The 13,503-nt window shown below is 43.2% G+C and overlaps 1 protein-coding gene across 1 annotated transcript; it reads left to right on the forward strand.

Annotated features, from left to right (window-relative positions):
- Positions 1-806: 806 nt before the first annotated feature.
- nr2f5 (nuclear receptor subfamily 2, group F, member 5) lies at positions 807-13,038 on the forward strand. The gene is made up of 4 exons (XM_033980751.2): positions 807-1,406; positions 5,303-5,583; positions 8,776-9,022; positions 12,210-13,038. The coding sequence occupies exons 1-4, from the start codon at positions 1,043-1,045 to the stop codon at positions 12,527-12,529; spliced, it is 1,212 nt and encodes a 403-aa protein (XP_033836642.1). The 5' UTR covers positions 807-1,042; the 3' UTR covers positions 12,530-13,038.
- Positions 13,039-13,503: the final 465 nt, after the last annotated feature.

The following is a 13,503-nucleotide window of genomic DNA, read 5'->3' on the forward strand; positions in this document are numbered from 1 at the left end:
GTTACAAGGTGGAACAGAGCGTTTTGAGCTCTGGAGATGTAAACAAACTAATAATAAAGTGAGAGTAATATAAGGCCTTTAAGGTGTTTGCACAGTGTCATGTTACAGCCTGGTCTAAACACATATTCCTATCTGACAGTGCTACTCTCTCTGCTGTTTCTTTTTCTCGTTGACCCTGCCATGCTTCTGTTTTGGTGGATTTGCTGTTTTTACACCAGGTCACTGTGACTGGACTGGACAGCAGATCTCAAAGTCAACGCCACTTGTCCTACAGCCAACCTTATATTTTTATAGCGCTCAAACTGTGCTGTATCCTGCCTCCTTCGTCTATTTTATATTTTTTGAAAAGACTGTTCTACATTTACGCTTTGTTAGTTTTAGTTTGCCAGGCCTAAATCACAATCTGAAGCTTTTATTTAAATGTGAAATGTGTTTACTTCATAACGTGCACTCATCAGTTAATGGGCTATAGGCTCATAATTACAATAAGGGCGCGCGCACTGATGCTCTGGGTTTAAACTCATAAATCAAACGTAAACCTTAATTATGACGTTAAATCGCAGCCTGAACGTCTCTGAAACAAAGTTGCTGCCAGTCAAACTCAGATCTGTCCAATCAGGTCGTTCGTCCGCCAGAACGCACACGCCTCGCCCAATCAAACCGCCCTGTCCCCACAGACGCACATCCTTATTTGGGGGTCATTTCCTAACATGGAAGCTGAGTGGGAGGAGCTGAGAGGCGGGGCTCTTCTGACCCAGAGGCCGTGGTGTCAGCCTCACGCTCACCGAGCCACTGTGCCGCGAGACGAGGCCGAGCTCCGGGTGTGTGTTTGCCTCTACACGCGCGTGCGACCCGCGGAGACGCCCCTCAGCGCGCTCACCCTGACCCCCGCGCAGCCGGACCTGAGCTGGACTCGCTCTGGACTTACCGTGGACCTCGGGTTTATGGAGATTTGCATTCGAACTTTGGGACCAGAGCTGCGGATGCGCGCGACACGGATTTAGTGAAACTCTGAGACGGACACACGGAGGACTGAGAGAGCATGGCAATGGTAGTAAACCAGTGGCAAGAGAACATCCAGGACCCCGCCGCGCAGCTGCAGATATGCGGCCCGGAGTCAGCGGGGGGCCCGGGGACGCCCAGCGGATCTACCCCAGGCACGGACGCTCTTTCCGGAGACAAAATCCCCAACGTGGATTGCATGGTGTGCGGTGACAAGTCCAGTGGGAAGCACTATGGGCAGTTCACATGTGAGGGCTGTAAGAGCTTCTTCAAACGCTCCGTGCGCAGGAACCTGTCATACACGTGCCGCGGCAACCGGGACTGTCCCATCGACCAGCACCACAGGAACCAGTGCCAGTACTGCCGCCTCAAGAAGTGCATCAAAGTGGGCATGAGGAGAGAAGGTAAGCGCTCATCCCGGGACTCTCTGCTGTGGGAACGCTCCAATGGAAAAGGCTACAGTCCAGTCCCAACAAACAATATCCTCTACACCTTTGGCCCACGCGCGCACAACTATGGAAAAATCACTGCCTCATCTGTTCCTCGTGTAGATGTTTGTGCTTTTGTCTCGGATGGGACCCAGAGCCACAGAGGCAGCGCTTCACAGAACATGTGGAGACGCTCTTTGTCCTCGCGTCCCACAGCGCGGCTGCTTCATGTGCGCGACTGAAACAAGCAAAACCTCCAAATGATGGTGTGGGAGTTTGTACAGCTTTAGACGAGTCGGGCAAATTAACCTTCGTTATTAAAAATGATAAGACACATTTTACCATTAAAACAAACGCTCTTTTATTCGTGATGCACAAGCACAGAGCAGTGTAATACGGCGCATGATATAAATCCAAATTAAAACCCCAAAAAGCAGGCTACATTAGGAGAAATTATCCAATGTGTTTATGAATGAATAACACAGCTTAAGCTGTGTGAGCCTGTGTTCCAGAGAGAGCCGCCGGTGCGTCAGGGCGCACACAGTGCATCTGAGGTCAGGGATTAAAACGCATCAAATCCCCCCTGAGCTCAGTTTGTGAAATGATCTTTTACTAATGTGCCCCGCGCGCATTCTCCCGCTCCAGTCTGCTCTGCCCCCGCGGGTAAGGTCACACACGGGCCCGGCGCAGACCCTCTCCGCGGGTCATACACCAGGCGCGCGCACGCACAAGACTCCTGTCAAAGATTCACGAGCGCGGAGACTATTTTATCTTCTTTTATATATTATTAATGAAATGAACCGACGCTCTGTGAAAAGCTGAGGACAGTTTGACTACTGTTCAAAAAGACGTGACACGCGCGGCTTCTGGCGCATTTCTGGAGTGAGTTCATTGACCAAAATCTTATGGTTTCAGTGTGAAAATGTATCTCGACCACAGCAGCACAAAAGTCTGAAATAATCTTCAGTCCTCATGTGCTCCGATAAATTAGCCGATTACGCGTGTTTACTCTGTGAGATCACTCCGCGCTCAGCCCTACAGCGCTGTTTGCTCTGTCTGCACAACACAAGAGTTTATTCTGTTATTATTATATATTTTACTTTGCCTGGAAATGTAGAAAACATGGTGTGAGCTGTCAGTGAGTTCATAAAACATAAAAAAGTCCAGGCCAATGCAGAATGAACGATCTGAGCCCAAAGATTTAAATACAGGCCGCATCAGAATGTTGTACTTTTATTATAATAATCGTTTTTTAAAGCAGCAGTTTCTGATCAGTATTTGAAAATAAACTGTTCTGCGATGCCCAAAAAACACTTTAGGACGGGACAGTGAGAAAAACCCGAAAGGGCTAATGTCCTGCATGAATTAAAAATGACATTTACGCAGCTCAAAAGAGTCACAACAAAACTCATCACAGACATGGACTCACCTTCCATCACATTTACAACAGTGAAACTAACACAGTACAAGTCGTAAAATACTGAAGTATATAGTATCTGTAGTTTGTTTTTATTTTACTTTTACTTCACTACATTTGAGAGCAGTATTTATACTTTCTACTCCACTACATTTTTGAACAGGACTGAAAAGTAAAAGTAAAAGTATTTATATTATTGTCTGAGACCTGCTGAAAAGTTTGAGGTTTTATTTTGAACACGTTCAGAATTTGAACAAACAAAAATATACAAATAAAACAGGCAGAAAAATGAATTGATTGATTGTTTCTGTTGAACAAAATTCAGCACAAATCTGTATCAAAATCACCACATGTGAAGCTGAAGAATCAGAATCTGTGTGAAATCATTCTTCTCATTCTTAAACGGGTATTTTAATACTTTTACTTAAGTAGATTTTCTTCATGTGATACTTTTGCTTGAGTATTTTTTTTGTTCCGGTATCTGTATTTTTACTTAAGTAACAAAATCACTTCTCCACAATATTTAATCAATATTCACTTTTTTATTTGATAAGCTCCTTTTTTCCCATAAATTCTTCATAATAGATTCAAATGTTCCTTAAAGTAGTTTCCCGTTTGTCCCTACACATCGTGCTGCTGTTTGGAGACATATTTCCAGAGTCATATTTTAACCTTATTATCACAGAGTTTCTCAACATGGGTCATATTAAAGCATGAAGTGACCTGAGCTCAACACCTGACCCTCTGTTCAGTCACTACAGCGAGGACAATGAAGAGTCATGAGTTTGACTAATAGTGTCTGTTTATTCAGCTCCAGTAGCAGAAGAAGTACTCAGGTACTTAAAAGTACAGATACTGGAGCAAAAGTATTAAAGCAACTGTTTAAAAATGTACTTAAAGAGTACAAAGTAAAAGTATTTTGCACATATTTTCACGTCTAATGAAGCTTCAAATGAAGTGACTCTGATACAAATTTGTGCTGAATTTTGTTTAACAGAAACAACTGAATCAATCAGTTTTTTCCTATTTGTTTTTATTTGTATATTTTTATTTGTTCAAATTATGAACATGTTAAAAATAAACCTCAGACTTTTCAGCAGGTCTCAGACTGTAATAAAAAATACTTCTACTTTTCAGTCCAGTTCAGAAATGTAGTGGAGTAAAAAGTACAGATACTCCTCTAAAATGTAGTGAAGTAAAAGTAAAAGGTATACACTTTAAAATGTACATAAGTAAAGTCCAGATACCTACAATTTTCATTTAAGTACAGTACTTTACTACTTTTACTAAAGAAATATATATTAATGTATTATTATTATTATTATTATTATTATTATTATTATTATTATTATTATTATTATTATTATTTCTGTAGTATTCTAATATATATATATGTACACACACACTTCATAACTACAAATACTTTGCATTTCGTACTTCCACAAAATATCTGTGTAAACTCTACTCTGAGTCTTGAGTTTCATTTTATCCTGACATTTTAGATTTTCAAAAGCTCTCCACAAACACAAGTGCACATGAACCCCTCCTGACTCGTGAGCCGCGCTAAGGTCATCATGAGGGTGAAGTGCTGTTATTCCCTACAGCCTGTGAACGCCTCACATATGACAGCACCGCACTGACTGAGAGGAGCAAACCAGGTCAAAAGATGAAAAGAAGGGCTAAAAGTGAAACTAAAGCAGGTCTAAACCAGAGCTAAACCGGGACTAAACCGGGACTAAACCAGGTCTACTCTGCTTACATAAAACTGCTGACTGCTCCTGACTCTGGTACTTGCTGGTTTATTAAATCTTAAAATGAAATGAAATGTTAAAGTCTCATTGTAATTTAAACTATTCAAACGAGATCACGCCTCTGTACTGATGTAAGTGAAGAGTGAAAATGTTCAGAGCTGTACCTGTTTGAAACGCTAAAGCAGCTCTGACTTTCAAATGTTTCTGTTCTATCACCAGAAGTATTTTGAGGGAGTCAGTATTTATCATGTGTATTTTTTCTTTGCAGTACTGGGACATTTTTGGTTATAGTTTTGATAATATTCGAGCCGTAGAAGGTTGAATTGAATCGCTTCTACTGCAAAAAATACTTAAGCGTTTCATTCTGCTGTTTATTTATCGCAGCTCATGGTTTTTAACAATATTGTAAGTTTTTGTTTGTACCAAAATGACTACGAAATACTGCGGATTTGTACTGGTGGAGGCGAAAACGGGAGTCGATTGGCGATATGGCGTGTTGAAAATAAGCGATTAAAGATTGAATCGCTCCAAATACAGCTTAAAAACGGTCAACGAGAAGGAAAAAAAAAAGTAGAACATGGTTTAAAAGCTCTGGAAAGTCCATTTTGCCAAAAAGGTCTGACGTTTTTTTATAATCTCCAGTGTTTTCTGTTGTTGTTGCCATGGAAACCAATGTAAAACGTGCCCCTCGCCGTGTGTTGCAGCGGTGCAGCGTGGCCGTACCTCCAGTTCCCAGAGCAGCCCGGGACAGTACCTCTCCAACGGCTCGGAGGCTTACGGCTCTCAGCCCTACCTGTCGGGCTTCATCTCCCTGCTCCTGCGCGCCGAGCCCTACCCCGCCTCCCGCTACGGCGCCCAGTGCATGCAGGGCAACAACCTGATGGGCATCGAGAACATCTGCGAGCTGGCGGCGCGGCTCCTCTTCTCGGCCGTGGAGTGGGCCAAGAACATCCCCTTCTTCCCCGACCTGCAGCTCATGGATCAGGTCAGTGCTGGCTTCAAAATTCTCCTCACCACGTTCAAAATTCTTCAGAACCTCGATCCACGAATGACACTTTTCAACTGATGTCATCAACTTTCCCTGAGGGTGTGATGCTAACTGTATGCACTGCTTTATCTTAGACTTTAACCTGACATTTGTTTTAACACAATCTGACCACGAAAAGCCGACTTAGCTGGAACTCCAACAGGTGATTTTGTTCAGGTAAATAAGTCCCCCTCAAATAACATTACAGGCACAAGTTAGCTAGCGTTAGCCAACAGTTTTTCAGTTAGTTTCATTTTTTTTGTTGAACATCAAACTCCTAAACAAGACTATGAACGCTGTTTTTTTGTTTGTTTTTTTTTGTTTTAAAACGTTTTTGACAGTCTTTACTAATGTGTATTGTGTCTCCGTGGTAACTGCTGAACATTCCACCATAGAGATGCATGTAGAACACCCCACACACCTTTTCTCTCGCCGCTCCTCCTCTCTCCAGCTCTCCGTCCTCTCTCCTCCTCCTCTCTTCGTCTCTCTCTTTCTTCTCATCCTCCTCTCTCCAGCTCTCTGTCCTCTCTCCTCCTCCTCTCTTCTTCTCTCTCTCTCTTCTCCTCCTCCTCTCTCCAGCTCTCTGTCCTCGCTCCTCCTCGTCTCTTCTCCTCTCTCTCTTCTCCTCCTCCTCTCTCCACCTCTCTGTCCTCTCTTCTTCTCTCTCCCCTCTCCTCTCCTCCTCTCTCCAGCTCTCTGTCCTCGCTCCTCCTCGTCTCTTCTCCTCTCTCTCTTCTCCTCCTCCTCTCTCCACCTCTCTGTCCTCTCTTCTTCTCTCTCCCCTCTCCTCTCCTCCTCTCTCCAGCTCTCTGTCCCCTCTCCTCCTCCTCTCCTCTTCTCTCTCCCCTCTCCTCTCCTCCTCTCTCCAGCTCTCTGTCCCCTCTCCTCCTCCTCTCTTCTTCTCTCTCTCGTCTCCTCCTCTTTCCACCGCTCTGTCCCCTCTCCTCCTCCCCTCTTCTTCTCTCTCTCGTCTCCTCCTCTTTCCACCTCTCTGTCCCCTCTCCTCCTCGTCTCTTCTTCTTTCTGTCCTCTCCTCCTCCTCCCTCCACCTCTCTGTCCTCTCCACTCGTCTCTTTCACGGTGGAGGGGCAGAATGTTCAGCGGCTCTGCTCTCTCCCCTCCTCCACCTTCTCAACATTCACTCACAATATTTCCAGTGTCATTTTGCAGGGGGCGCCGGAGAGGCATTTTTAAAGACAAAATATTAATCCACACATCATTTTGTCTGAGACTTATGTCCATTATTTTATGTATCATTTTCTTTTGTCCTGTCCCCAAACCTTAAACTTATTTATTCTAACTCTGACCCCAAACTTAACCTCATCAATAATAATAATAATAATAATAATAATAATAATAATAATTGTTTTGATGTTGAATCTGTCTTCGCTCATAGTACAAGGACAAATCTCTGCATTTTGGATGGAGTTTCCTGTAGATGACAAAGGCAGAGGGATTTGACTTTAAAGTTCTCCTCTGCTTTAAGTAGTTTTCTACTTTTCTTTTCATCTTTTTTCCACAAACTTAACTGATGTGAAGTTATGACATATGCACTTTAAAGGCCCCGTGCCACGCAGACTGACTCATGTGATCAGTCCTGTTAGAATGTTTTTACCTTATTAGGATGTGTACATCTCCCAAAATGCTCCGTTCCACCTTGTGATGTCATTAAGTGTCAGCTAACAGCTATGTTAAGCCTCAATTGAACTGATTTACTTTATTTATTTATTTATTTTTTAAATTCTTTTTACAAAAAAAAAAAAAAACCCAAAAAAACAGAAAACTGATTTACTTTATAATACACTTGAACAACCTTAAGTTGAACAACCTTGAGTTGCTGACTTTAAAAAAAAAAAACATGTTTTGTTTTACATTTTGTTCAGTTGAGATTACCAAAGAAAATCCTAAATACGTGCTGCAGCAAGAGGCTAACTAGTTTAAACCAGGCCAAAAGAACATGTGCCAGTTCATACTTGGACAGTTTGCTCTGTGCACGGCGGTGGCTGGTCAGATCCATCAGAGGGACAGTCGACCATTTCTGGTGTAATGTAATGTCTGTGAGGTTTTAACAAAGTTGTGCTAAAATAACTAAATCCTGACAGATCAGAGAGTGGACAGGGAGCTGTGGATGGATGTCACTGACTATATGTTAAACACTTTACAAATGTGAGGAAAACTTCACCTGAGGACACTTTTGTGTTTAGGTACGTCTCTGTGTGTCAAGGCTAATGCTAATGCTAAATTTGGAGCCTAATAAATATTTAAATAAATGACTGAAATAATCTACATCTAAAAGTAATTGGGTCGTCCTTACAACAAATTCAATTTTGTTGTCATGTTACATGTGATGTTTTAATAGAAGTTAGCATTAGCATTAGTATTAGCATTGACACACAGAGACCTTTCTAAAAGCAGAAGTGCACTGACAGATCATAATTCCACGGCTGCAAATTATTCAAATGATTCTAGTGAAGGTGTATGGGATTTAAAAACACAGAGGAGTGCCTCTTTTATGACCACCTGATGACATCACAAGGTGGGACAGTGTTTTCAGTTTGAGAGAAGAACACAGTGTAAGTATGCAGGGTTTGTCTGTTAAACATGTGTGAATGAAACAAAACATGACTCCAGGTCTACAGACAAGGACATACATAACACAGATTAAGAAATGAGTCAAAATAATATTGATCCTTTGCAGTGACATCACGCTGTGTTCTACATGTCTATGTGTATGCACACATTAGCACATTAGCAAACACTACCAAAAAAGTGTTTAGATAATCTGAATACTCACAAACACAAGAGCGCTCATGGTCATATTTAGGAGTTTGATTTTCAACAAAAATGTGAGAGTGACTCACTGAAAAACCTTTGGTTAACGCTAACGACCTTGTGACTGTAATTTATGTGTGAGGGACTTGTTTAACAGCACAAATCAGCTCACTTGTAGTTCCAGCTAAGTCAGTTCTTTCTGGTCAAATTGTGTTAAACCAAACTCAAGTCAAACAAAGCAGACAGAGCAGTGCCTATAGTTAGCACCACACCCCCAGGGAATGTTGATGACATCAGCTGCAAAGTATCAATAAACCCTTTAAGTGTGGCTGTCAGATATGAAATGAACTACATGTACTTACGGTTACTGGTGTGTAGGTGGCGCTGCTGCGGATGTCCTGGAGCGAGCTGTTTGTCCTGAACGCGGCTCAGTGCTCCATGCCCCTGCACGTGGCTCCTCTCCTGGCCGCGGCCGGGCTCCACGCCTCCCCCATGTCTGCGGAGCGAGTGGTGGCCTTCATGGACCACATCCGGGTCTTCCAGGAGCAGGTGGAGAAGCTCAAAGTTCTCCAGGTGGACACAGCCGAGTACTCCTGCCTCAAGTCCATCGTGCTGTTCACCTCAGGTCAGACACCACACACTCACACACATGATCAGGTGCTTCGGACAGGTTGTACTCATTTTACTAAACGCACTCAAGATCATTGTATTTAAGGCTTCAAATTTTACTTCCTGGTTGAAATTGTGACATCACACTAGCAACCGTGTTATAACGTAAGCCAAAACACCTCTAAAGTACACAGACATTACAATTCGACAATTAAAATGATAAGAAAACACCTTTATTTTGTTGAAATCATGTTTAAAGTATCAGAAAAACAATTGTATTATGTGTAAATGGAGCTCAACAGTGAAGGCTCATCCCGCGCTTCAAAAACTAAATTTCCCATACATTTTTCTCATAGGCTTTACGAAAAAAAAAAAAGAATATTTAAGGTTCAAATGCGTGCTTAGGGATATTGTTATACTTGGTAACTAATGACCACAACCACCATTTTATTTACAATCTGTTTCAGACATTTGTAAATCACCAAGTTATTCAAACATTTCTCAGAATCTTGAGTTTTAAATGTGCTTTTTTGGACTTAAAACAGCTGCGTTATGGATATAAGTTAGGACGCAGCTAATCGTCTCCATGTTGCCTTTGAATTCTTAATATTTAAATGATAAAAGTCGATGGGAAAATGAATGGACCGTGTATCCAGGAACATGAGCGTCACTCTCCCTGTGTGATGTCATCCATATAAAACTCTGTACTTCCTGTAATTTTAAAGATATTTGCCAACTTTTCTTCACAAATTGCTTATTAATTTGTGTAAAACTATAATTTATATTTACAACAGGTTTTATCCACCAGATTAAGTAGAAATGACAGAATAATCACAACTTTTCAGACGCATTTGAGCAAAATGTCTTATCCCAGATACAGAGAAACTACCGGTCAAGTTTGGACACGGCCTCTCATTCAGTGTTTTTTTCTTATGTTTACTACTTTCTACATTTTATATACCTACAGAAGACATCAAATATATGCAGGATATACGGAATTATGCAGCAAAGGGGAAAAAAACTCATCTAAATATGTACTGTATATTAAAATTCCTTAACTTTGTGGACAGAGCTGCAAACCCTTGTCCTTCTCTTAATGAGCTTCATGACGAATTTGCATGAAACGTCAGGGTCAAAACATACCAAAAGTGCACATAAAAATAAGCTACAATATAAAACAAGTTCAGAGTTATTTTGAGTTCATGAGTTTACTACTTTCCACATGTGTCATTCATAGTTTTGATGCTTCAGTGCGAATCTACAGTGTAAATAATCATGGAAATAACAAAGAAATAGAAATGAAAAAGTGTGTCAAAACTGTTGACTGGATGTTTATTTGAGCAAAATGTGTCCCTGTACAGATATACAGCTATACGTCATGCTGAGGGTGTACTCCATGTATGTCTATAGAGGAATGTTCAGCAGTTACCATGGTGACACAATGCACAGATTAGCAAACGCAGTGTTCATAGTCCTGTTTAGGTGTTTGATTTTCAACAAAAAGATGAGATTGACTAACTGAAAAACTGTTGGCTGATGCTTGTTTGTGAGTGTAATGTTTTTTTCTGAGAGACTTGTTTAGCAGCACAAGTATTTTAAAGTACTTTGTGTCTAGACGGTGGAAAAGCGCCATATAAAAATGTGACCGTTTACCATTGATTAGTATTTGATTTTCAGTACTTATCTTGATTTGTTATGACTCAATTAATCATGATCATATGTTTTAGTAGGATAAATGACACAGGAGATCACAGGGTTAAGACCTCTAAGCGTAAATCTTCTTGCTTTAAGGAGCGTTTACAGTAAACAGAGACGCGGCAGCTCAAACACGGTTAGTTTAGAAGATTAGTGCTCGCTTTTTTAGTCCTGGAGCACATCACTTAAACATGAGCCGGTGCAGTACGGCGCTAACAGGTTTACATGGGTCAGACAGGGCATGGTTAGCGCTACAGCTAACCGGCTTGACCTCAATCAATATGGACAATTATGACCTCTCCACAACCGCAAACAGATTGATTGGGCTGCTTGGTTAAAAAAATAAAAATGTGAAAAATCATATTATAACATTGTTCAAGAAGGCACCTCATTTGTCTGTTATTAATGTCCATATTTTGATTTACAGACACAATAGCGAAATAAAAATACCAGGATCATGTAGAGCGGGTTAACACAAAGATTAAAAAAAATGATGAGCCTGACAGCAGCAGTTACAGAGAGAGGGGCCACATTTCTTCAATAGAAAGTGAACTGGAGCCACAGTTGATGTAACCAGAAGTGCGCCCATGCTCACTTCCTATTTGGAACGTGGATAGCGGGTTAGCTATGTAAATTTATATATATATATATAATCTATGCTCCCAAACCAAGGCAGCCCATCCCTGACCCCTGCCCCTCAGCCCCTCACTGCAGCCTGCAGCTCTGCATTATGCATGGGGCGTGGAGCATTACCAGAGTTTAACACTGCGCTAGTTTTGACCTCCATAACCTCTGTGCCCCTGAACACCCAGGGCAAGTGTGGCAACTCACACTCAAATACACAGGGCTGCAGTGGCACAGTGGTTCAAGGCCTCCAACCATCGGGTTGATAGTTCATTTCCAGCTCTGGCCAGTGCACCTATCGTTTGCCTGTTAATGTGAAGTGTGAGTGTTGGTCGGAGCGGCCGATGCTCAGAATGGCTGTTTTGCTTCAGTTTTCCCCAGGCCAGCTGGGTGGGGTAATGTAGAGTCAAGGAGCCAAATCAGGACCGTGATGGTCCTGATGGGGCCGTGCCGTGTGTGCCCACAGCAGAATGTGCCTTTGTTTTGGGGAACGCTTCAACAAGCTCCATGGTCACCATAAAGTCACGCACACACAAAGACCCCCCCATCATCCTGGACAGCAGGGCACAGACTGAAATGTGTCCAGGTTAGTCCTGTGCCATCACAGCAACTGTAGTGTGTTGTTTCATATAGTTTTTAATTATAAAAGCACTCACACACACAAACACACACACCACATTTATCCAGACAAAGTGGTGATGTTTTTGCCAAAGGACACAAAAACCACCAAGGTCCACCAGTTGAATAAAGGTGAAATCATAAAAGTGTAAACTATACCACTGTTGTATCGTCTCTCCATGTCCTTATCTCCTGTTCCACGTCTATGAGGTGTGTGTACATGTGATAAACATATGCAGCATTGACCCTGTGTCCCCTGTGTGCAGATGCCATGGGGCTGTCAGACGTGGCTCATGTGGAGAGCATCCAGGAGAAGTCCCAGTGTGCTCTGGAGGAGTACGTGAGAAACCAGTACCCCAACCAGCCCAACCGCTTCGGCCGGCTGCTGCTGCGGCTGCCCTCACTGCGCATCGTGTCCTCCCCGGTCATCGAGCAGCTCTTCTTTGTGCGGCTGGTGGGAAAGACCCCCATAGAGACCCTGCTTAGGGACATGCTGCTGTCCGGCTCCAGCTATAACTGGCCCTACATGCCCCCGGTGCAGAGGGAGCGGCCCCTGTCCCTACACTACAATGAGAATGGCCCCTGAAAAGGCTCCGGGGCCCCTCACGACTGTCATCCTGCTGTCCACTCACACTTTAGGATTCCTCCAAAACACGGCCATCTCACCTCCTGGGCCGGAGACGGACCCTCTGCAGGGACAGAGGCACGCCCCCCTGGGGTCAGAGCTGTCGGGCCCCTGGATTGAAGCCTGCTGTGTAGGGGCCAGTGTGGACTCGGCACTGGAGCTGAGCCGGCAGCACAAGGCAGCACTCATACCAGAAGCCATTAAAGAGTCAGACACCCTCTGGACCTTTTCGTATTAGCACTCAGGCTGTGACGCCGTAGGAGCCTGTGGCAGGGCTCAGGGCCCCGGGGTTTTTCTGTGGTTTTTACAGTACAGCAGTGGCCCTAGAATCCACTAGTACCCACTCAGCCCTACTGGTGCCTACCAGGTGAGCCACATGCAGACTAAAACAGTGAGCACTCATACCCGTTTAAGCAGGTTTCAGGAGAATCTAAACTTTTTTCACTGCGGGCCGCATATGGAAATATTTTTGAAGCAGTGAGTCATTCACTCTGGTGTATATTACGTAGCTTTGACAGAGGAACAGATAGCTTGGAACAGTAATGTCAGCTCTGCATCTCACTGCAATATGATGCTATCGAGGTAACGGTGGTAGAATTATTTTAATTTGTAGAAAAAAGTTCAATCTATGATCAGTTAGGCCAATTGAGCAGCGGGCCTGAGGGCCAACAAAACTTGGTCTGAGGCGCCGAGTGAAGGCAGACTGGGTAAAAGCGAGTAGTGCTGAGGAGGTACTAGACAACCACGTCCACCCACAGTGTCTGTAGGACTGTCTCTTATGTCCCTCTGTACCTCACGTCCTCCTCGTAGCTAAAGTCCCCTCTCTCCCTCCTGTCTTTTTTATTCTCCATGTCTTTCCTGTCTTCCCCTGTCCCCTATCTCCCTCCTGTCCCGCCATCCCCTCTGTCCTCTCTGTATAAAGTTGAATGAGTGAG

This window comes from Periophthalmus magnuspinnatus, chromosome 16 (assembly GCF_009829125.3).
Source record: "Periophthalmus magnuspinnatus isolate fPerMag1 chromosome 16, fPerMag1.2.pri, whole genome shotgun sequence".
Taxonomy (NCBI): domain Eukaryota; kingdom Metazoa; phylum Chordata; class Actinopteri; order Gobiiformes; family Gobiidae; genus Periophthalmus; species Periophthalmus magnuspinnatus.

Bases quoted from the DNA above. Each gene is read 5' to 3' on its own strand.
- nr2f5 (XM_033980751.2), top strand. From the start codon at position 1,043: ATGGCAATGGTAGTAAACCAGTGGCAAGAGAACATCCAGGACCCCGCC. The intron at 1,407-5,302 runs GTAAGCGCTCAT...CGTGTGTTGCAG, and splicing joins AGTGGGCATGAGGAGAGAAG to CGGTGCAGCGTGGCCGTACC. The intron at 9,023-12,209 runs GTCAGACACCAC...CCCTGTGTGCAG, and splicing joins CATCGTGCTGTTCACCTCAG to ATGCCATGGGGCTGTCAGAC.